The sequence below is a fragment of the Manacus candei genome, unplaced genomic scaffold (genome assembly GCF_025592945.1).
Source record: "Manacus candei isolate 608988 ecotype Guabito, Panama unplaced genomic scaffold, ASM2559294v1 h1tg000018l, whole genome shotgun sequence".
Taxonomy (NCBI): domain Eukaryota; kingdom Metazoa; phylum Chordata; class Aves; order Passeriformes; family Pipridae; genus Manacus; species Manacus candei.
The window spans coordinates 23342510-23366525 of record NW_026138066.1 but is presented as its reverse complement, the minus strand read 5'-3'; the positions used below and the strand labels follow the sequence as shown (position 1 = coordinate 23366525).

General features: G+C 44.0%; 2 protein-coding genes across 5 annotated transcripts in view; both read right to left on the bottom strand.

Moving 5' to 3' along the window:
- Positions 1-1650: 1650 nt before the first annotated feature.
- LOC127469755 (aldo-keto reductase family 1 member B1-like) lies at positions 1651-11562 on the bottom strand. The gene is made up of 10 exons (XM_051784483.1): positions 11400-11562; positions 10919-11086; positions 10282-10398; positions 8879-8956; positions 8356-8478; positions 4785-4891; positions 4555-4636; positions 3955-4038; positions 3028-3110; positions 1651-2285 (listed from the first exon to the last, which is right to left on the bottom strand). Exons 1-10 carry the CDS (start codon positions 11463-11465, stop codon positions 2243-2245), a joined length of 951 nt encoding a protein of 316 aa, XP_051640443.1. The 5' UTR covers positions 11466-11562; the 3' UTR covers positions 1651-2242.
- A 5392-nt stretch (positions 11563-16954) lies between these two features.
- The window catches only part of LOC127469758 (aldo-keto reductase family 1 member B10-like), a 27604-nt gene continuing 20542 nt past the window's right edge, over positions 16955-24016 (bottom strand). The window contains exons 2-10 of one of the 4 annotated variants that reach the window (XM_051784485.1): positions 23330-23497; positions 22601-22717; positions 21297-21374; positions 20610-20732; positions 19368-19474; positions 19217-19298; positions 18656-18739; positions 17449-17531; positions 16955-17150 (exon numbers count right to left, since the gene is read on the bottom strand). In XM_051784485.1, coding sequence (XP_051640445.1) covers positions 17108-17150; positions 17449-17531; positions 18656-18739; positions 19217-19298; positions 19368-19474; positions 20610-20732; positions 21297-21374; positions 22601-22717; positions 23330-23497 — 885 coding nt within the window. In that variant the 3' untranslated portion in view covers positions 16955-17107. Of the gene's footprint in view, positions 17151-17447; positions 17532-18032; positions 18151-18655; positions 18740-19216; positions 19299-19367; positions 19475-20609; positions 20733-21296; positions 21375-22105; positions 22230-22600; positions 22748-23329; positions 23498-24016 lie in introns of those variants that run through there. The other 3 variants (XM_051784486.1, XM_051784487.1, XM_051784488.1) reach the window with 3 other exon arrangements.

The window sequence follows — 24016 nt, the reverse complement described above, 5'->3', positions numbered from 1 at the left end:
TTCCATAAAAAGTTACAGTGAAATGAAAACAGAGGAAGCTAACAGAACCTGATGTACTGTTTTAGAAACCCTGACCTTCAGTGTTAACTTCTTGCCAGAACAGACTTGTCACAGAAGTGTTATTTCCCAGCCGTTCAACATTGCCCCAAATAGTTTTTTCTCACAGTTTGGACTAAGCAAAGATCATCAGCCGTTCTGGTTTTTCTAGAGGCCCCTGGGCTTTTGCTTATCACATTAGAGACACACAAAAACACTTGCAGAGCTTGAAGCTCTTAGTATTTGCTTTAAAGCCCAGAATTTAAAGTGATTATAATCAATTTATATCAGGAGAATCAGCATTGGAAGAGAATATTGCTTGGAGTCAGACACCAATCCTCTCCTCCTCATGTTTTAAGCTAAATCAATCTTTTCTGTTTGGTCTGGTGTAAAGTACTGCGACCAAAAATGTTCAATGTGGTCTCAGTGACAGTGGAATCATTTAAAAGAAGCATTTTGAGATTACAAAATATCCTCTCAATGTAATGGTTTAATATTTATCAGAAAGAAAAATTTTAAATTAGTATGACTCCTTAATACCTTTTTATCAGTACCAGGAAACAAACCACCTATTTCACAAATACTTGCAGAGCAACTCCCTTCATGTTACATTTTAACCTGTCTAAGTTCACTTAAGGTACACTATGCAGTTATGCAATCAGAATCCTACCTTACATTTACCATTTAGGTTTGTTATGTACTAACAGTTCTGGTGTCTCCCTTCATCCAGGGTGTCCAGAAAGAACCCTCTGTCTGCCAGGCCTACACAGCTTCCTTCAGAGGACTATTCATACTCCAGATATACTCAGACACCAGAAAAACATAACAAAACAAAACAACAAAAACCCCCCTACAGGAACAGGGAAGAATATCACCCAACACTAGTCACTGCTTTTACCAGGGCCCAAATACATTTTGTGAATAGTCTGAAGCAGCTATCACACAGAAACAACTTTAAAGCCACTACCTACAAGTATTATGAAAATCATAAAGAGCCCTCAGGGACAAACACACTTCACATAGCAAAAAAAAAAACAAACAAAACAAACAACCAGTATAAGTGTATTTTTCTGTGCTCCCAGAACAAAGCATTAATTTTCCAATTTGCAAGATCATGATACAGAATTTTCTCAGAAACCCATTTCTACTATATTTGCCAGTGGTACCTTGTGCAAGCACAGAATTCCTTCCTGTACTATGTGCTGCCTACCAGAGAGGGCAAGGTTTCTACTGCTTATTAAAACAATCCCATGGGTTGCTGTATAGGCTTCAAGTCTTCAATGGACTAAGTTTTCTACTAGCCAAAGTATACTATCACTTCAGTAAAAACTATAAACTGAATTAAGCATTAGTGTATTAGTTGTCAGACACACCAAACCAGCTCTGTTTGAAGAGATGCTCAAACAGACTCATTGGTCACCAGTTAATCACACTCAGGTGTTCTACATGTACCAGCAGACAGCTGTCACACACAGGAAGTTAACACTGACACCAGATGATTTTGTGAGGGATAATTTTCCTTGCTTTCATGTAATCTCTAGAGACAGCTGATATAACCCAGCTACTCCGGCATTACTATCACTTGAGCATTGCTGAAATAACCATCTCATTACACACAGTAATGAAACTATTTTATTATAAGCAAAATCAGCATTTATATCACCAAGAAACCAGGACCTATACACTTTTCGAAGAGCTACCCGTGTAGAGACTGCTGTACTTCAAAATCAACTTGTACTTCCAACTAGAGAAAAAAAGTATGGAGTGTTACAAAGAAACAAAACCAAACCCAAAAGTAATCAGAAAAAAAGCAGACTTCATTATGTAACATCTGCCAATATCCTGGTCCTTTCATAAAACAATAGGCACTAGCTCCAATTCACAGAATTCCAAAATAAAAGTGATTGCTTTTTCAAGCTTGCTCAATATTCTCTGCTTACCAATTCCAGACATGCTGTTTTGGCAAAGACAATCTACTAGTCCACACAGTGTGCTCTTCAGAACCATTTTAGCATTTCCTTCTTCCAAAAAAAAAAGAAAACAGCACAAAGTCACTGAGTACATATACTGCATCTTTGTAGGGAAAAAAAAGGAAAAACATTAGGGGTGTGGAAGGGTGTCTGATGCAGTGAAAAAGCTACATAGACAACTCAAAGGCAACAGTAGAAGCATATCTGAGAACTTGGAGAAAGGCAGGAAACCATCTTCAGTATTCCGCATTGAAAGGGTAGCCCTTGTGATTTTTGCACCTGGAGGAAATCAAAAAGCAAAGATTATCTCATGCCTGAAAGACATTATATGCAGCTGTAACCACTTCAAAGAAGCACCACGGGGGGGAGATGAATCCCATAAAAGCAGAGCCAGTTCCTCTGTTTTCCTTGGTGACACTGTGTTTGCAAACAAAAAGATTTTGAGTGCCTTCTGTAGTTTGGGCTCCAAGCACCTCAGGTGATGTGCCCTAGGTGCTTTGCAGACAGCTAACTCAGGATTTTGCTGTTTACTGACAGAGGACCTTTTTTTTGCAGCCTTCCAACAAAGATTTCCTATCTGGCTCTAGGCTTTCAAGTTTTAAATCCTCCTGTTGCTTTCTGAGTGTTCGTCCACTTTCTCAAGTCCTGAACAACATACAGGTTTTGTAATATGCTTAGGGGTCATGGCATAAAGACAAAATACCACAAGCAAAGTTAATCAAAGAATTTAAGCCTGCATCATGCTCATTTTTCCAATATGAATAAGAAGCTTCCTGTTGCAATTCCAGCTACTAAAAGCTTCTTGGAGACTGAACTGAAAATGAGGTTTGGTCTATGCTCACCCTGTTTTGGTTCATAAAATGAACACTGAAAACTCTTACTCTGGAAAGTTATTTTCAGGATGACCCCTTTGGAAACTGAGTTTGCATACTGTGAATTTAAATTAAGCCTACTATCTATAACTTCATATACTGAACTATGTGATAACTTGACAGTTTCTTTTCTTTAAGCTGTTACTTACATCATCATTGCACAGGCTCTCCAGTTTCTATTAAAGCTGAGAATAGTTGCCATCTCCTCTTTAGTCAATTCAAAGTCAAACACCTAATAAGAGAAAAAGCTGAAAATGACCTCTTTGACAAAACAGTGCTTGTAAGAAAAAAAAAAACCAAACAGAACAAACAAACAAAACAAACAATCACAATATTAAAGAACAAGTCCACAGTGTACAGTGCTTGTTAGAAAAGGTGACTGTTTCATGAAGAGAAAGGAAAGAGACAGCTCTCTGGATTTCTGAGACCCCTCTGGAGGGAGGTGGGCAGGGAGAAGCAAGAATTAAAAAAAAAAAGAAAAAATAATCAAGCTGCAGTCACATGTACCGGTTATTTTAAGAAGTTTGGAGAGCACTGAAGTGTTGCACAATGCCTACATCCTCCATCTGTGAAAGATGCATCCTTCTGTCCTATTCCAGAGAAACAGCTGCAAGAACTTCAATATTCCACTGAATGCAACTAAGCATTGGGAAGCAAAATCCTAATACTGGTTTCTGTCCAAGATCACTGAATCAAAAGCACTAACATAGTCCTGCTATCCATGAACCATTTTCTTAACAATGCTTGCTCTACAGAAGTCTTTTGTGGTGTGCTACTGCATTCAGTCCCCAAACAAGCAGTCAGATGACTCATTCATGTGACACAGAACAGGAAGCATCACATAATGTGACTGCTCCGATCACCAGGACAGTGTTTCCAAAAGCTTTGTTCACCCCTGCTCTCCAGCTGTAAATCTTAAATTCAGTCCTCATTAGACAGCAGGTAAACACATGGAGAGAAAAAGCCCAGCCCTCCTGTTAAAGTATCAGCTGGGAAGGGTGAGAGAGGATCTGTTTGCTCTGCAGGGAGAAGCTGCTCCCTGAAGGGCAGCACCCAGCTCGCTCCTAATCCCTCACCTTGGAGTTCTCCACAATGCGCTGCGGTGTGACAGACTTGGGAATCACAATCACATTTCTCTGGATGTGGAAGCGAATGAGAACCTGCAAGAGGCACATCACTGCGTCAGAGAGAGGAGGGTTCCTGTTCTAGGCAAGCAGAACCTGTTCCAGCAGTCATTTGATGTAAACAGTACAATTCAGCAGAATTAACCCGTTACTTGGAGCTGCATTTCAAATCATACCTGAATTCTAAGCAGCACCTTCTGAAGTGCAAACAGAGAAGTAGTGGAGCCCCACACTTTCTCCTCTGCCATGCAGTTTAGCAATACTCAGTTCCTTTCCTTCCCACCAAGACTTTTAGTAGGCTATTCAAGTGTTCACTTCTCTGCAACAGGACTTGAGATGGGAAGGCTGAAGCAACAATTGAAGATGGCTCAACTTTCTTGTGGTGGTCAGAGTGCCTCTGCAAGTGTGCACTGAAGGCCTCACAGTAAACACACCTGCATTGCTACTTAACACCACAGGTGACAGGGAAGGAAAAACCACCCTGTCCTTTACATTGTCATTAACTGTCCTTTATGCTGTGCTACAGGGAGCAGTACTCTGGCACCTACTCACCTGTGCTGGGGTTTTGTTGTGCTTGGCTGCAATCTCTTTGATCTTGGGGTCATCCAGAAGGGAAGGATCCTCTGGCTTAGCCCTACACAAAGGAAAGAAGATGAATGGCAAGAAATCTCCATAGATCCAACCTAGCAGAGATCTGTATCTGAATGAACCACTAATTCTGCACAAGTAGTCTCACTGCTTCAAGCATAATCCACACTAGCTTCCTTCCAAAGCAGTCTTACCATGGTCTGTCAGGAGAGCCAAGGGGACTGTATGCTGTCACAGAAATCCCTTTGGATTGGCAGTACTTAATCAGCTTCTCCTGGGTAAGGTATGGATGACATTCAACCTGACAACATAGAAGCACAGAGATTGACAGTGACTTAACTGCTTTAACACATTCCAGGGACTAGTTTTTAATTAAAGGCTAATTTTTGTTTTACCTTGGACATTCTAAACAGTATTATGCAGCCTTTGTTTTCTGTATGCCACCACCCCTTTTCTGCTATCTGTAGTTCTCCTTGCAATGAAGGGTTCAAGGACTGTAGAAAAACTCCTTATAACTTTGCTGATGCAGCTCATCTCCAACATATAAAATGACCAGCTACACAATTGCCTCAATGAGACAATTCAGTAAAATGCACACACAGGAGAACAGTAAAATCACAGCAACAGGATTACAGACCAGGAAGTATAAAGTTCTCTTTTCATCCTTAATTAAACATGCCATAATATTTTTTTTTTTTACAGCTACCATATTAACTTCAATGATAGCATTGTTTAATTTGGTTTTGTTTGCTGTGTCAATATTCACCACTGAACACCTCCAGTCTGCAAATAGTGAGAACGGCTACCTGCTACAGATTTTAGACCTTCAACCCACTGTCCATTACAGCCTTTTTATAAATGCATGGGTATTTCACGTGAATTTCCACAAGAATAACTACACAACAGAACACAGACTCCTTAACAGTGGACCTGTGTTCTGACAAGTGAATGCACAGATATGCAGTATGGAACAGAAACTACTCATGTGTCAGGAGGCAGTGAATGAACATGAATATTTGACACTTTGCATAGAGGGACTTTCAGGATAGTTTCACACCAGGGAGCACTACTTTTCTTTCAGCAGACAACATCAAGAACCATTTTGATGACGCTGCCATTCAAGACTCCTGCAGCTGCACTCTGAGGGAGGTCCCTAGAAACTTGTGCTGCTGGCAGGTGAAACGAGAGAGTGCAAAACATAGGATCAGTTTACAGCCCCAAGCACTTTATTTGTGGCTCTAGCTGCTTGGTGTTATCAGAAGCCTGCATGCCTGTTTTCCTTCTGAGACACGTTGGAATATTAAACAGAACGTGTAGCTCAGTTTTTGGGACAGGTTTATTTAGCTTCAGCAGCTCCAGAAAGACAGCTACTCAAGAGTACTCAATAGGCAGAATTTATATGACATAAGTAAGGCAAAGTAACCCTTACTGGCACTCACACTGAAAAACTTCTGAGCTAGTATTACATTTGAACCAGGATGAAAAGCCTATGATGTCCATTTAAACAAGCATCTTAAGATATTGCAATCTACACTGTGTGTGTGTAATTTAGAGTCAGATTTCCTTACTGAATTAAGTACTAGTATCATTGTAATGTAATTACTACCTTGTCAAATTAACTTCTCACCACAAATGAAACCAAACACACACTCTGACTGCATTGAAATTAAGAATGGGAATGACATGAAGATAGTAGATTACATGTGAAATATCTGCACAGAGAAAGTGTTTTCAAGGAAGCACTATCACTACTAGGCCAACTGGTAAGTGTTAATAACAGACAAGCTTTCAGGCTTGCAAGTATTTTTTTTTCAGAAGCAATAAATCATGAAGGACACAGACCAAAGATCTCTTGCTCTGGGCTACACTTGCTTATAGTAATCAGAGCTTGAGAACATTTACAAGTGGGAGAGGTCCAAGGTTAGTGACTTCTGTGCTAGAGACAAGGGGAATTATTATACAGGGATAGTGGCAATGAAGTGTGGCAGAGGTTGTAAGGTATCATAAAACTTACAGTAAGTTTTCTAAAAGTGCATTGGGACTGATAATGAAAAGACACATGAAAGAATCATTCCTTTTGCTCATCAGAACATTTCAGTTTTATGTTGAATAGACTTCCAGAGAACACTCCTATTAAGCTTTCTGAAAAAAAGGTGTTAAACCCCCTTTTCAGTACACATGTTCAAGCTGCCACAATAAATTACCCAGTTCTAGCAATCAGGTATCAATAACTGGGACTGCAGTCCTTCAAACACCACAGTAATCAAGGTCAAGACTAGTTAGACCTCACAGGAGTCTATCCTGGGACCTGTCCTCTTTAACAACTACAGTCGTTTCAAACTTGAAGGCAACACCAAACTGGGGAATGACCAGTCAATACACACAAGGGCAGGGATGCCATTTCAGAGGGACCCACTCAGGCAGGAAGAACACGCAAATAAAAACCTCAAGGAATTAATTAAGGCTGCACATGAAGACCTGCACCTGGGAAGGAACAGCCCAAAGCCATGCACCTGAGAAATAAAAGCCTCCTGGCAAGAACACAGGCTGGAGCCTGACTGCCTGCAAAGCAAGTATGCTAGAAACAACCTGGGGGCCATATTAGGCTGAGCTGGACATGAGCCAGCAGGGAGCCCTGGCAGCAGGAACACAGACAGTAAATTGTGCAAAGTCATCATCTGTCTCTACTCACACTTGTCAGACTAACTTCATAATACTGTGTCCAGTTTTCCCCCCATTCCCAGCCCCCCCTCAGTAGAGGAAAGACTGACAGACTGCCACAAATTGAGCAGAGGAACTCCAGGATGGCTAAGGGCTGCCATCCTGGGAAAGCCCTTGCCATCCTGGGAAAGGCTGAGTGAGCTGGGCTTGTTCTGTCTGGAGAAGGGAAGGCTTCAAGCCTCCTAGCAGCAGCTTTCAGTACCTAAAAGAAGGTCATCCAAAGACAAGCCAAGCTCTTCAGTGTTGTGTGGAGGAAGGCATGAGACACAAACTGAAACAAGAGAGGTTGACACTGGATATAGGAAAACTCCCTCCCTCCACCATACAACCAAGGCAGGGGGTCAGGCAGCAGAGCAGACTTCCTAGGGAAGCTGTGCATCTCCATTCCTGCAGTTTTTCAAGATTGATAAAGCTCTGGACAACCTGGTCTGATCTCACATCTGATGCTCCTCTGAGCTGTGAATTAGAGCAGATTATCTCCCAAGGTCTCCTGCTGTCTGAATTTTCCTAAGATTTTATTCAAGTGTTGCTTATGTACCCGGACACTTCTACTCTGTGGCCTACCTTGCAACTAGATTTCCTCCTTCCTCCTAACCCTCATTAAGTCTGTGAGGGGTCTATAAAGCATGTTCTTGATCAATTCTCTCAGTCATCAGCAACAGGAACTGGCCTCTCCACAGATGAGTTATGAAGAGGTCATCCAATTCTCTATACACACACCAAGTTTTAAGCTGTGTCAATGAAGTTTTTAGACCTCATCTGAGTTCCCTCTGCTTCAACATCTACAAAAAGCAATTCTGGAGCCGCTCATTGTCAGATTTCCAGGCAGAAGTGCAGAAAATCCACAAAAAAACCAGCACCTTGTACATTCACAAGCAGTTGGAAGGTGGGATTGAAAGAATATGCTGTGTATACTCCATTATCTCTTACTATAACCTTATTTCAAAACAAGATGTTAGCCATTCTTAAAAAAAAACAAGAAGTCACCATACAACAAAAAACACCACCATCCAAACATCTGCTTGCTGTCACTTTGCAGCTCACCTGGTTATTTGCAGGCTTGTATTTCAGTCCTGGCTTGTTCAAGATTCTTTCAATCTGCTCATGGTTGAAGTTGGAGATTCCAATGGCTTTTACCAGACCAGCATCCACCAGCTCTTCCATTGCCTAACAGAAAGAAACAAAATCAGCCTCTAGCACACAAGGCAGGGCCTGAAGAACACATTCTGCCTGATATGGCTTTGTTTCCTTCATGAGAAACCTGAAATAACTGTTCAGATTTTCAGAGTTCAAGTTTGAGGAAAAATTACCTGGATCACTCTTGTATTTATGCCTTATCTCCCCTGCCACCAATGCTCAAAAGACTCATTCTTTGAGATTGGGGATATTCACAGCAAGTTAGAAGTTGCAAGTAATGAAATTATAGTCAACAAACCACTGTTGTACCAGTGAGCCCTTACAAGTAGACCTACATACAAGAGACAGTTTAGACTGCTGAAGGTAATGAAAACATGGTAGAGACTGCTAAGACCAGAACACATTATTCTCATGCTGCAGCTAAACTTACCTCCCATGTCTGTAGAATATCTGTGTTGCTGGGGATAGCCATGCCTTTGTCATCTGTGGGGAACAGCTCCTCTCCTGCCTGTCAGTGAGGGAGAAAATGCTTGAAACACTCTTTATTTATTATTGGGAGGCTGGGTTAACACCAGCTGAAGAACATACCACAGATTTGTACTGCAGGGCAAGTAATACTTATTATTATACTAATCTATTAGATACTAACAGTCACTATCTACAGTCTCCAGTCTTTTTGTTTGTTTTTGCATGGTATTATGGCTTTTTTTTTTTTGCTAGCAATCAACCCAGTAAGGACAGGTACTTGTGGTGGACGCTGTGCCCCGTGGCTCATCAAAATCAAAATGACAAAACTTAAGTCTCCACTTGTACTACAGAAAGTAGGACTATATAGCCAGTTTACAAAAATACACAGTTTGTATCTGGGTGTATTGAAGTGTTTTATTGGAATGTGGACCCACTTAGGACCTGGAACATGTTCAGCTTATACTGGACCAGATCTGCTGACAGGTCTCTTTCATGGGAAGACTCAGTGTTTAACTTGCTGGCACAGAGAATGTTAGAGCAGCCTGTGTCCCAGTTAGGACTACATGCCAAGTATCAACTTCACTCAAAACAGTTATTTTCCACTGATACATTATTACGCAACAACATATTTTCACTGTGATAGTTCTGTCCACATGAAACTCATTTTAAAAATACAGATGCCATGGAGAACAGTTATGCCAAAAGCAAGAAGCATAAAGAAGATTTTGACCAAGTTCTAACTGAAAGACTAACCTTGGACAAATTCAAACTGCAACAGCAGTTCCTTCGCATGCAGTCAGTAAAAGAGTTAGGAACTAAAAAAGTTCAAATTTTTGAAATCCAAGGTCTGTGAAACACTAAGGCTTCTAAGCAAAGGTTAGTCCAATCTGTACTGTCTTAAAAGACTTAGTGATTAAAGACAGAAACAATCTCTTATTATGTGACTCTGTAACATGCAGAGGAAAGAACTTCTGTCAGACAGCAAAGTATAGCACAAAGAAGGAACCACACCATTGTCAGCTGAGCATACTCTGCACTCATAAAAGGCAACACAGGCAATAATCAAAAGGAGAGAGATATAACTTCTCCTTGCAGCAGGGTAACCCACCCCTACTTCAAGGTCTACCTCTTCCATGATCAAAAGGGCAGCAGGTGCCAGGCAGGCAAGCATAAACCTTGGTAAGGTAAGGATCAACAGCCTGGTTCACGTGGCCACAGTGAAGCTGAGCAGCAGAGCAGTGCTGGCACACAGCAGACACGTGATGATCTGTAATAGCTGGAGCAATCACTAGTCTATAAAGCCATATAGCTGCTCTAAACTGCCAATCACAACAGATAAAGCCAAGGGCATTGCTGTTACTGTACCTTAAAACCAAGAGGCCAGTGGATGAGGTAGAGATCCAGGTAATCCAGTTTTAGAGCAGTGAGAGTCTTCTGGCAGGCTCCCTTCACCAAAGGCTTCTCATGAAACGTGCACCACAGCTAGAAACAAAATGCCAAGGCACACTATAACCTCCTGGGTTAAATCTCTCAGAACCCTTCTGTACTGTTCAGGAGAGTGCCTGTCCTGTTCAGAAGGTGATGTGAAACTGGGTCATCCTACAGCTCTTCAAAGGGGGTTTGCTCTGTGAGCAGGATTGGCCTGTGATACTGGACAATATGTGCTGTGGCAGCACACTGCATAGTGTCCTGGTATACAGCTGAAGTAGTCTTGTTTTGTTCATTAAGACTTAAGTTAAAAAATACCCACTATAAGGTCAGATACTGGATGAAAAAGGACAGCATAACTTCATGCCAGGAGAAGCTGAAAGCATCACTTACATTTGTGACACATACTCTGCATAATTCTCCATACAGGATGAGGTAAAGTAAGAACCTTGTCTCAGGAGTGGTCTAAGTGATGTTCTGAATACTGCATCCCAGAGCAGGAAAGTAAAGAACTCGGACGTTACTTAGGAAAAAAAAAGGTGTCTCCTGGTATGCCCTATCACCAGATCCATACCTTACTGACGACAAAGAGGTCCTCTCGTTTCACAACACCTTCCTTGATTTTTTTCTGGATCCCTTCCCCAACTTCGTTTTCATTTTGGTACACGTAGGCACAGTCCAAGTGACGGTACCCAGCGTCGATAGCAGCCATCACCGCAGCTGTTACTTTCCCCGGTTCGGACTGAAAAAAAAAAAAAAAAGCGACGGTAGAAAAACAAAACAAAACAAAACAAACAAACAAAAAAACATAAACAAAAACAAAAACTCTAGTCAACGTATTACCGAAAGCCTTTCTCACAGCAAGATAAAATTAAGAAAGCCGCCCCATCCGAAGCAACCTGCGATTAAGATAAAGCAAAGCAGGGAGCCCCGGCGGCCCGGCCGGGGTCACGACAGCGCCCGCACGGTCCGGGCCGCGCTCCGGCCGCGCTCCCTTCCCTCCCATCGCCACCCACTCACCCACCCCCGCCGCCGGCAAAGGAGAGCCCCGCTACCTTCCATGTGCCCAGCCCCAGAATGGGCATCTTGGCCCCGGTATTGAGCTGCACAGAGGTGGCCATGGCCGCGCCGACACCACTACGCCAGCCCCGCGCGTCCAAACGCGATTAATATGGGCCGGCCCGGCCCGCCCCGCCCCGGCGCGGCCCTGTCGGGGCGGGGCCGGGACCGAACCCGGGAGCGCAGGGACGGGGTGGAGGAGGAGGAGGAGAGGGGGGAGTGAGGGGGGATGTCTCTTCGGGCCCTGCGCTGTAGCGACCGTCTCGCGGTCGTGCTGCATCACCTCGGTCCTTTGGAGTCACATCCCCGGGATGGGGATGGTAGAGGGGACGCGACATAAGAGCTGTCGCCCTAAGAGGTGTTGGCGGGCTGTGTGCCTCAGGAAAAGGAAGGGCTGAGCCCTTTGCTGCCGCGGGGCTGGTGTCCTAGGCTGATCCCCCTTATCGATGTTTTATGGCCCTGTGTGCTGATAACAGCGAAATGGCAGGAGAAAACCCGGATTTGTCTGGCTTGTGAGAGCCAGGAGAACCTGTTCTTTGCTCCAAGTGGGACAAATGCATCTTCCAGTGTGAACTGTGGCTTAGCAATGTAGGATCATAGAATCAGCTGGGTTGGAAGGGACCTCCGAGATCATCGAGTCCAACTCTTGATCCAACACCGCCGTGGTTACCAGACCATGGCACTAAGTGCCACATCCAGTCTCACCTTAAAAACCTCCAGGGATGGTAAATCCACCACTTCCCTGGGCAGCCCATTCCAGTGCCTGATTACTCTCTCTGTAAAGAATTTCTTCCTAATATCCAACTTAAACCTCCCCTGGCACAGCTTAAGACCAAGCCCTCTTGTCTTGCTGATAGTTGTCTGGGAGAAGAGACCAACCCCTACCTGGCTACAACCTCCTGTCAGGGAGTTGTAGAGAGTGATGAGGTCTCCCCTGAGCCTCCTCTTCTCCAGACTACTGTCTCCAGTAGTTTATGATATAGTGAGTTTAATAAAAAAGAACTTTATTTTTAATTTTGGAAGACTTTTTTTAAAGTGCTTTGAAAGTTGCAGATGAGGAGCAGTGACCTTTTCATGAGTGGCATAATGATCATATTGTCCCTCTGTCTTTAGGAACGTGCTGAGGACGTTTCAGAATAAAATGCACGATTGTAATCATATGTGGTAGTGGCCAGCGACCTCACATCAGAAACTGGCTTTGACTTTTTTGCAGACAAGCATAAGCTGTTCTGCTGAAGAGGTCACAGCGCAGTGGAAAAAAACAGACTTGCCTGGAAGGCTTTGCTGCTTATTCACATATAGAGAGTTTCTTCAGGTGCGAGTGTTTGCTCTGGGTGCCTCTCCCTGCTCTCTGCAGCTTCATATTTTTTGCTCCATTTAACTAAGAATGAGCAAGGTAATTGGTTTTCCTCTTTAATGTTCTTCCTGTTTAGTGTCAGCACATCAGCCATCCCTGGCAGAATGAGATGTGTTTTTACCTGGTACACAACTTGGTGCTTATCTCTTACTATTTAGGTTTGTTTTTCCTTGATGGTTTTTCGTCAGGGGGATGCTTCCATCTTGTCACAGACGCTTCAGGTGGAAGTTCTGTATTTTGTTTTTGCTGTTCACTCTTGTGAGTGGGAGCCTTTCCCCTCACAGCTGTAAGAAATCAGCTTTCCACTATTTACCTCTCCCAAGGGCCTGGCAGGGGCCATCACATGGTGGCAGAGCCTTGAGGTAGGAAGAAGTACTGCATGTGTCACTGTGTGACAGCCAGCCTGCTAAATCTTATCTGCTGTGTCCTTGATAACATGGGCAACTGTTTCTTTACACTGAGCTGGCAAGGAGGAACTGTGCAGGGGAGGAGGGATTTTGTTGCCTTTTTGGGTTTTTTATTTTGGGTTTCTTTGTGTTTTTTTTTTTCTTTGTTTGTTTATGCACGTGTGAGATGTTGCACTGAAACAGGATGTGCAGTATCACGAGTTTTCAGTTTGTTTTTCTGACTTTGCATTTAGTTACTGTAATTTCACCACAATTTGTGACTTTGGAGACACAGCAGTATTTGGCATCTGAGAACAGGACCCAAAATAGTGGAAGTGGGTATGTCCTTGTGGAGGTAGTTTTTACAGAGACCCAGTGGCCTGCAGAAAAAGCACAAAGTAGGGAGGTGACAGAGTTGCAAGGTGCAATCAATCTCTACTCCTGAGGGAGAAAGAGAGCTGTGAGGGTCTGCAGCTTCAGAGGTACCAACATACACAGGCATAGCTTAAACCAGGGTTTGGAGGTGAGAGCATGTGGGTTTCAAGCTTGAATCCCTGGGAAATGGAGTCTTTAAATGGGAGGTTTATTTTGCTCAATGGGGTCTCCAGTTCAATCTCCAGGTGCCAGGAAGCAGATCTGAGGGGCTTGGCCAGCCCTGACCATAGAAGACCTCAGCTTGTTTTTTACTCTGAACTCAGATCAATCTAGGAGCATATCTTGGTGGATCTCCCATCTTCTCAGAGCTGATGAGGCTTTTTGTCTTCACACTAGTATTTGTTCTTTAATCCCACCTGCTTAAATAATAAGCCCCGACCGTAGGCAAGGATGAGCAAGTGCTCCTACCATCCACCAGTGGTGGTTACTGTGTGGGAAAGGTGGGTTTATCCCCTCAGGGGAAACCTGGACAGGAGGAAACCATGAACTGCCCCAGGCTGGTCAGAACCAGTTCTGGATGACTATGAAGCCGGTGCTGCCATCTGGTGTGACTGAGCTCCAGCAGATGGGAAGCACCTGTGTGTGCATCCCCAGTCCCCCTGGCAGGTGAGAAGGAGGGCAGCACCTCACCCCAAAGGGGCCAAGTTGCTGAGGGGCCTGCAGGCTGGGTCACCCCTGCCAGGCAGGGCAGCAGCAGCCCTGGGGCCAGCAGCCCACCCACCCAGGAGCTCTAGGACACAGGAGTGATGAAGGGAAGCATCAAGCACCCGGCATCGCCCTCCGAGCCACCCTTGCTTTCGGGGGGGGGTTGGGATGGCCTGGATGTAATCTATGGTGAAAACAAGGGAAGCAGAGGGGAGGACAGGGTTTGGTGTTTGGCTTAAGCGGAGGCTGGAGAAGGGGGAGAAAGGCATTTACTGATTTGGTCTTCTGTGTTCTTCCCTCCCCACAGTAACTGAATTGGTGAAATAAAGATTTGTTAATTGGCAATAAACTATCTTAGATTGCCCTGAGATGAGGTGATGAGGTTGTTTTGCCTGGGATAGTAGCTGTTGGAGATTGTGTGTGATACCCTGACATGGCCCAAAACTGGAGTAATGAGGACTGTGGAAGGAGCCATGATCCTGATCCTGGCAATACATGCTGGGGGAAGTGGCACAGCCAGCACATGTCCAGGAGTGAGTGCAGACAGTATGCAAACATCTGAAGAAAGGAGGGACCTTGGGGGAACCATTGCTGAGTGGGAAGGCGACTGGGAAGAGATAGACAGATGCTTCCTCCACACCTGGGCCCCAGTGGCCTGGTGTAGTGCTGTAGGATCCAAAAGCAGTAGCTGGGGATCTACAGAGGGTTTGGCTATGAAACATGGGATAGAGAAGTATCCTGCTGTGTTGGGACTGTGTGCTGGGGCTTGCCATGTGCTGCAAATGAGGCTTCAGAGAGACCAGGACTGCTGGGGAAGGGGTGGTTTCGTGATGTATATTACATTCACGTGGGTGAGGTGTTAACTACTGGTCTGCAGGGACAAGGGATGGAGTTTATAATGAATACATGTTAAGATTGTGATGATGTTAAAGGTGGAGTTTGTATAAGGGTGAAAGCAATTCTTAATATATCTTTCAATTAAAGTGGAGGGTAGAATGTAAAGAACATAAATTGCAGAGGGTATAAGGGGATGGAAGTGGTGACCTGAGTGCAGACCATGAACTACTCAGTGCCAGCCAGGAGCAATTCCAGCTACCACTGAAACTGATATAAACACCCTGTCTCATGCCAGAATTTAAGCCCACAGTGCTGTGACTCAGGAACGCTGCTGGAGACATGGGTGCACTCTTTGAAGGAGGTCCATGCTGAAAGGGCTTACTTCTGAGAGGATGGCAGCTGGTGGATGATTCATGCTTGAACAAGGAAACCCCTGAAGTCACTATGGCCACTGGGTAACTCACGCGGGAGAAGTAATGCACTGAAAAGACAGTGGTCTAAACCCTTGGCTCTCCCTGCATCATAGTAAGCATTGTACCTTTATTGTTCAATAAAAATGTGTATTTGATCTCAGTAGAGCTCTCTCACCTCAGCCTGGGGATTGCTAAGGGGTTTAGGGGTTGCTTCATTTAGGAAGCTGCAAAACAAATGTTTTTGGATTGCGTTCTCAGGAATTGGAAGTGGAACTTTTGGAAAGAAGGTCCTAAGGTGTTTGTTTTCCTCTGAAACCCAAGTGCAACATCTAAGATTATGCATTTGTCTACCTGCCCAGTAGTAGGAAACAGGAAGGTGACACAGCCACAGAATCAAATACCTCCTCATCTCACCTGGTGGTGTTAAAGGAGCCTTGATTGTTTTAATGTCTTGAATTTGAGCGTCAGGTAGAAAGGAGATTTGGGGGGATCAATTCCTTCAGACCTACTCTCCATGTGTCCCCTGTGCCAGACAGGCTCCACAGTGGGTATCCATGCATGTAGAGGTGTGTGGGCAGCTCAGGTGCTCAGCTCTGCTATCACTGGGTTGCTGGGATGGGTGTCCCTGCACCAGGCTGGGATCTGCCGGGGAAGAGAGGCAGAAGGGGTTGGTGGGCATAGGACTATAGGGGTGAGCAAACCCCCAATGCTGCAGCACTGTGGGAGGGCTTGGGGCCCCCAGCTGCAGCCCTGGGGCTGTGGGGCCAGGGCAGCAGTGGGATGGGGTGACTGGGCTGAAGGGAGCTGCCAGAGGAGAGGGATGGAGCTAGATGGGCCATCATCCCCGAGCTAGGTACCCTGGGCTCACAGCTGTAGATGCTGCCAGGGAAACTGGCCCCTGAGGCTGGCAGGGCCAGTGGGGAGGCCAGCAATTTGGGCTCTGCACCGAGGGGCCGAGCCTCCCTTGCCAGCAGCCCCCGGGGTTGTGTGTGCCAGCTGAAATGTCTCCAGCACCGCCGGGGCTGTGGCCGGCGGGGAGGGGACAAGGCGGGTCGCTGAGGGCTGGCTGCCCTCTGGTGCCCGCTGGAGAATGTGCTGAGGGGCTGTGCTGTCCCAGGGAAAATCCACACATTCGGGAGAAAACCTGGGGAAAAATACTGCCCACTGCGCACCTGTGTGTTTTCTGCTTATGGATTTTTTTTAAGGTAGTAAAACCCCTTTTCTCAGTTAGTTCTGGAGTGATAAAACTTCTGGTTATCTCATTTATCCTGTGGAAGTGAATCTTTAGTTCACATTTCTCAGATTTTATTCCAATGCTCACAACTGCTGACTATTCTCCTTAGCCAGATAAAGCAAGACAAAGTATAAATGTGAAGGTGTAGTTCAAAATCTCTCCCTGTTTTCTCCTTAATAAGTCCTCATTTTGAAAGAAAATTATTACAGCCCACATTTAATTATTTTAAAAGAATTTTACTGTATCTTTCTTTCAAAGAGAACAAACAAAATATAATCACTGAATACATATGCTGTGACTTCATTGCTGCAGGAGGAGAGATGCAATAAAAAAGCTAGATAAACTGATAGGAAGAATATCAAACCAAGCTCTGAAGGAGGGCAGGATATAACCATCTTCAGTATTCTGCATTGAATGGGTAGTCCTTATGAGTTTTGGCCCTGAAGGGAATAAAAGACTTCATTTTAGCCATAATTTTTTTTAATATATCAAGCTCTAGTAGTGCTTAGAGAAGCCACCAAGGCGGGATCTGAACTTTATAACTGTAGAATGATTTTTCTTCTCAGATTTGCTCTCCTGTATAGTGTGTAGATTTTGTACATTTGGAGCATCCAAATCACTTCATCATTCAAGCTCTTGACCTCCTAGGCAATATTTAGATGTAAAACCTCTGTATATATAGTATTCATTATTTAAGCTTTGGGAAAAAAACCCCAAATACTAAATGCTACCACTTACATGCTCATTGTATAGACTCTCCAGTTTCTGTTAAAGCTGAAAATAGTTGCCATCTCCTCTTTAGTCAATTTGAAGTCAAATACCTAACAAGAGAAACAGCTGGAAATCACTTCTCTGAACAAACCAGAGACTGTAAGCAAAATCTACAGAATTAAAGAACAAATCTAAAAGGGAGACGAGCTGGTTAGCCAAAATTACTGTTTCATGGAAGAGAAAAAGGCATCTCTCTGTATTAGTAAGAATGCATTAGCAGAGGAAATAAAAAAAAATATATCCAAAGTTGCAATTACACATGCCAGCTGTTGCAGGACACTCAGAAAGCACTTGCATCTGCCACTTGTGCATCTTTCTGTCCTAATCCAAAGGAACAGCTACAAGACTATCTATCAATCTATCTATTTTGAAACTCTGATGACCAGTTTCAGTCAATTAACAAAGGAGCAACACAGTTTATGGACACCAGGACTATTTTCTTAATGCGAAGCCTTTTGTAGTGTGCTACTGCACTCAAGTGCCAATCAAGCACCATGTGCCAATTCATCTGCAGAACAGGAGACACCATGTAAAGTGACTGCTAAAATTACCAGCATACTGTTACCCAAACTTGGTTCATTCCTGCTTTTCAACTGTAGCCTTAAATGTAGCCCTCAGTACAGTGTGTAGGTAGACAGAGAAAAACTCATCCTCTTGTCCGAGGAGAAGCTGGGAAGGGTGATGTAAAGTAAGATATGCAGGTATTCCCAGAAAAGCCAGGGCAGTGGAAAGAATTCAAAAGTTTATTTAGAAGGCCAGAACACAAGAAATGTACAAATTCCTGACAGTGCTATTTAAGGACTGGGCTCTAGGGAGGAAAAGGCAAGTTCCCACCCTCTCCAGGGCCTTTAGTATCGTCTCTGTTTCTCCCCCGCCTTCCCAAGGCCTCTGTACATGTCTGTTAGGGTTATCTCTCTCTGGCATAGAAGACAGAGAGATAACATAGCTCTCTTTGCAATCCCCTCTGGGCTGCAGAAGGGGAATAAAAAACATCTAACCCTCTTGAAGGCACTTTGCAGGCTTCCTAAGTGAAAATGAGTTTCTAGCTTTCCCATTACAAATTCTTCTGGAAGCACAACTATTCCTACAGGTGAGAAAGGATCTCTGTTTGCTCTGCAGGGAGAAGCTGTGCTGTTCCTGAAGGGCAGCACCCAGCTCACTCCTAATCCCTCACCTGGAAGTTCTCCACAATGCGCTGTGGGGTGACAGACTTGGGAATCACAATCACATTTCTCTGGATCTGGAAGCGAAGGAGAACCTGCAAGAACAGAATCAGAAAGAGGATGGTTCCTGCTCTGAAGGAAGCAGAGCCTGTTCCAACAGTCATATTCCCTAAGATATACTGTCTTCTGCAGAGCTGCATTTCAAATCATTCCTGTCCCTGCAATCCAGGTAGCACTGCCTGGAGAGCAAAGAGGGGAAGTGGTGGAGGCCCCCATGGAAGACCACCTTTCCTATTCAGTTTAGGGACAAACAAGTCCTTTCTTACCCACCCAAACTTCTATCAAGATTTTATTCTCTGTAACAGAGGACTCGAGATGAAGACTGAAACATTACAGCATCCACAGATGGGTCAAGAAAATGTTTCTTGTTTGCAAGTGTCAGAGGACACTTGCATTGCAGGTCACACAGTAAACAGACTGTACTGCTACCGAACACCACAAGTGACAAGGAAGGAAATGCCACCTTGTCCTGTGTTACAGGAATGGATAACCACTGTCTGGAATCTGTGTACCTGTGCTGTGGATTTCTTGTGCTTGGCTGCAATTTCTTTGATCTTGGGGTCATCCAGGAGGGAAGGATCCTCTGGCTTAGCCCTGCACAGGAGAAAGATATACTTAGTGTCAAGCATAACCCACACCAGTTCCCTTGCAAAGCAATCTTACCATGGTCTGTCAGGAGAGCCAAGGGGACTGTATGCTGTCACAGCAATCCCTTTGGATTGACAGTAGTGTACCAGCTTCTCCTGGGAAAGGTATGGATTACATTCGATCTACCAACAGAAGAGCATAGAGATGGATAGCAGTACAACTGCTGTAACTCACTCCAGGGATTATATCCTAATGCACTTAAAGGTTGGTATTTGTCCTCATGTACTCGTCTTTGCAAGGTGTTATTGAGTCTTAGTTTTCTACAGCACCTATTTTTACAGTGAGGTTTCTTGTATATCTGGGCTACTGCTCGGGAAAAAAAGCATTTCATAAGGCTTATCCCTGAGTTCTTTGGCCCCAAGAAGGCACATTCTGAGATGCTTTTTGGATTTCCAAGCAGTAGTTGAGCAAATATTGAGAACCCTGATGCCTTGTATGTTCGACTGTAATGTGGACTGGGATTAGAAGGACATGCAGCATCTGCTCTGTAACCGCTCCTTATGTGTTCTAGTCATAAAAATCCCTTTCTTGTGAGTTTGTGTGAATGTGTTACATAGATACAGTAGTTTGGGACAGAAATGCATTTTTTTCCTTTTAGCATGCTCTTTTTCTATAACTACATGCAGAGAAAGGCTCTGGAGACTGAGTGAATTTAGCACTCTACGTGAACTTGCAAGAACTAATGGATTCAGAACTGCAAGAGGTGTCTGAGTCTGTGTAATATTCCTGGGAGAGATAAGTATCTACAGCAGGTTCTGGAGCATAGAAGAAGGCAGTAGCTTTGTGTGCAGACAAAGGCTAGGTAATTTTTTTGATATGTCTATATATACACACTTTATGTTTTATTTTATATAAATAAAAAAATCTTCAGGGCAGATGTCATGAAGCCACTACTTCTGCACAACAGTTAAAACTGATCACCCTTTTCCAGCTAGGTGACTGAATGAACTGTGCATGCCTGCATGAGAAGAAACGTGTGTTGTTTGAGCAATTATCTGCTATTAATAAGAGATGGGTGCCATCACTAATAAGAGAACAAGTATTGTATTTTAAGAAGTTCTTGTTGTAATTTGTGTACCACAACTTCATTCCCTATCTGGACACAGGAGATCTACAACATCTTCACATATACCCAGAAGTAATCAGAGGGTGTTACTGTGCTATTTTCTTCTCCCTCTTGCATCTCCTCACGCAACTGTAATCAGATCCTTATAATGCCTGAAAAAACCAGTCACCTGAAGTCTCCTTGCAGCTTACCTGGACATTTGCAGGCTTGTGCCTCAGTCCAGGCTTGTTCAGGATTCTTTCAATCTGCTCGTGGTTGAAGTTGGAGACTCCAATGGCTTTTACCAGACCACAGTCCACCAGCTCTTCCATGGCCTGAGACAAAGAGGAGCAAAGTCAACATCCAGTATGCAAGACAAGGCCTAAAGACATTATTCCTGGTTTGTCTTTGTTTCTCTTCACGGGAAGGGAAAGACAACTATTTGGACTTGCAAAGTTTGTCTCTTGGGGGAAAGTGCTCCCTGGTGTATTTGTGCCATGTCTTCCACCTCACCCAAACCCAAAGGCTCCTTCTTGAGATGGCAGAAATTCACATAATGCTAAGTTACTTAATAATGATAAACAATAATGTGTGGAGTGAGCACCAGGGGGCTGTACTGCAGCTGTGGACAAAATCACAGACTGACTTATTTCAGCAAAGTGTATTTGAGCAGTTTAAGAATGGTAGTAAAGACAGTTCTGTTTCTGTCATGGTCAAACAATCTGGTCTGCAGCTCTGCTGAAGATTATCAGCTTCACTAAGCATGTATGTTTTAAAAAAACAACACTGTATACAGTCTGATAAATGCATAAGAACTTTGTGAGTGCTAAAGGTAATGAAAGCATGGAATAGACTGCCAGTGACAGCAAACATGCTTCTCCCACTGTGACTGAACTTACCTCCCATGTATCTAGAAAATCTGCATTGCTGGGTATAGACATGCCTTTGTCATCTTTGGGGAACAGCTCCTCTCCTGCCTGTCAATGAGAGACAAAACACTCATTATTGGGAAGTTAATAGCAACACAACTGAAGACAACATTAGCTTTAACTACTAGTAGAGAAAATACCAATATTTGTCTACATAGTTCATGCAGGTTTATGGTCTTTTGCCAGCAACCATTCCTAGTAGGAGGGACAGGATGAAGTAAAGTCGCGACTCACTAAAACACACACAGATAAACAAATCACACCACTTGTGGAACAAAGTGGAACAAACAAGCTTCCTGTACTCCTCTATCATGCCTTTAAGAGAGAACTGTTGTTTTGAAGGACCTGTTAAGGTCCCAGAAACATTTAAATCAGGTTTAGGGTGAGCCACATCTCCTGAAAAACATATTATGTAAACACACAGGTCTCTCGTGAGGGGAGCCTCAGTTTAAATTAGTGGCACTCGGAAAATCAGAAAATCCCAGGTGTACAAACTCAGAAATAAATTCCTGTATCTTCATATTGCTCCACGTCTAGTGTTGTGCAAATGTCAGAATATTATGCCATGACACTTTTACACAAGGTCTTTGTTCAAATAAAACCTACCATGACATCTTGCAAAGTATGACAAACAGTTGACACGGTCAAAAGCAACAGATAGGATGGAGGCCTTAACCTTTTTGCAGCAGAAAGGAAAAGCCAAGGCTAGACATGAACTGAGACATGAAGTATGAGATGTACTTTATGTAATTCTGACACAGATGTCAAAAAAATCTCACCTTTTCAAATTCAAGGTCTGTGGAACAACTTAAAGACTCCTACAGCAAAGGTCAGCTCAATCTGTACTATATAAGGACTCAGTGATTAAAGAAAGAAATGGAAGACAGAAGAAGTCTCTTGTTCTGTGATTCTGTAACATGCAGAGGAAACAATTTCTGTCAGGTAGCAAAGTACAGCCTTCCTTCCCACAAAGCAGGGAAGGATGATTTAGCCAAAAGTAAAGCAGCACAACTCAAGCTTGCAGCTGGGAGGCTTGATCTTAGTGCTAGGTCTGCCTGTCCATTATCAAAAGGGCAGAGGATGCTGTGCAAGCCTCACTCTCAGGGGCAGAGATCAGGAGCACAGCTCACATGGCCAGAGTAAAGGTGAATGGGCAGCACTGTCACAGTGCTGGTACACACCAGACACATGCTCTTTCTGGTGCTGCAAGTGCTCCTGGCAGTTTTGAGGAGCTCTCCCAGGAGGAAAAGCCAAGGGCATTGCTGTTACTTTACCTTCAACCCAGTAGGCCAGTGCATGAGGTAGAGATCCAGGTAATCCAGTTTCAGGTCAGTAAGAGTCTTCTGGCAGGCTCCCTTCACCAGAGGCTTCTCGTGAAATGTGGACCACAGCTAGGGGCAAAAAACAAGGCACACTGTGACCTCCTGGGTTAAATATCTTGGAACGCTTCTGTACTGTTCCAGCAAGAACCTGTTTCCTTTGGAAGGTGATGTGGAATTAGGCCACCCTGTTTCTTTTCAGATGGGGCTTGCTCTGTAAGCAGGACTGGGCAATGGCCACTGATACGAAGGACAATATGTGCTGTGGTGGCATATGTGATCAAAAAGGGTTGTAAACTAAAAACTGACCCTGTTCCATTAGTCAAGATATGCAAAAGCCACTTATTACAGGCAGATATGGGTTAAAGAGCTCTTTTTAAATTAATAGTTTCAGTGGTGAGCCAAATCCAGAATTTTCAGCAGAAGCAAGTTAAAACCAGGACACTTTCTGGGACCATTTAAGCTTAACACATCCTTTGAACAATCCCATGAAAATGGAGAATGTGAAGCGTATCTTAGATAACTCTATACAAAATACAGTGACAAAAATCAGCTTTCATCAATATTGGCCTGAACTATGTCCTGAATTACTCCACTCTATAGCATACAACCTTTTCCCCTGCTCTGAATTTCCCTCTACACAAAGCAGACCTTCCCCTGGATCCTAGGTCACTATACCCTTACCTTACTGACGACAAAGAGATCTTCTCGTTTCACAACACCTTCCTTGATTTTCTGCTGGATCCCTTCCCCAATCTCACTCTCATTTTGGTACACATAGGCACAGTCAAAGTGGCGGTACCCGGCATCGATGGCAGCCATCACTGCAGCTTTGACTTGCCCAGCTGCAGACTGAAAACAGAAGGTTAAGATCCCAAATCAAAGCATACAGGCCATTTCCTAGTTATTTCATCATCATCATCATCATCATCATGGCTGGGCTTCGCAAATGAAGATTTGGGGAGGGCTTCACCCACGTTTGTTACAAGCACGCTGGTGGCTAAAAAGGCCAATATAAGACACGTCTGATTACAAAAGGCACAGCAGAAAGACTCCTTAGGTGGTATATTCTGCAAGGCACGATTCTTTCTGCGTTGTCTTTTCTCCTCGAGAGTGACCCTGCGTGTGTTCTCAAAGGCATCAGCAGCGTTATGGATTGTGTGTCTCCAGGTGTCCTGATTGGAGGCCAGAGTAGACCAGTTATGGTGATCAGTGTGGCCAAGGCCCAATGTTGTTTCAGGGAGTCCTTGTATCTTCTCTTCAGGGCTCCTCTCTTGTGGCAGCCAGTGGCAAGTTCACCATGAAGCAAGATCTTAGGGAGGCGGTGGTCCTTCATCCTGGAGACGTGCCCTGCCCAGCACAGCTGTGTTC

Excerpts from the sequence above, each read along its gene's own strand:
- LOC127469755 (XM_051784483.1), bottom strand. The coding sequence starts at position 11,465 with ATGGCCACCTCTGTGCAGCTCAATACCGGGGCCAAGATGCCCATTCTG. Across the intron at positions 4,039-4,554 it reads ACAACAAAACCCCAGCACAG|GTTCTCATTCGCTTCCACAT; the intron begins GTGAGTAGGTGC and ends TGCCTCTTGCAG. Across the intron at positions 3,111-3,954 it reads GCATTGTGGAGAACTCCAAG|GTGTTTGACTTTGAATTGAC; the intron begins GTGAGGGATTAG and ends TTCTCTTATTAG.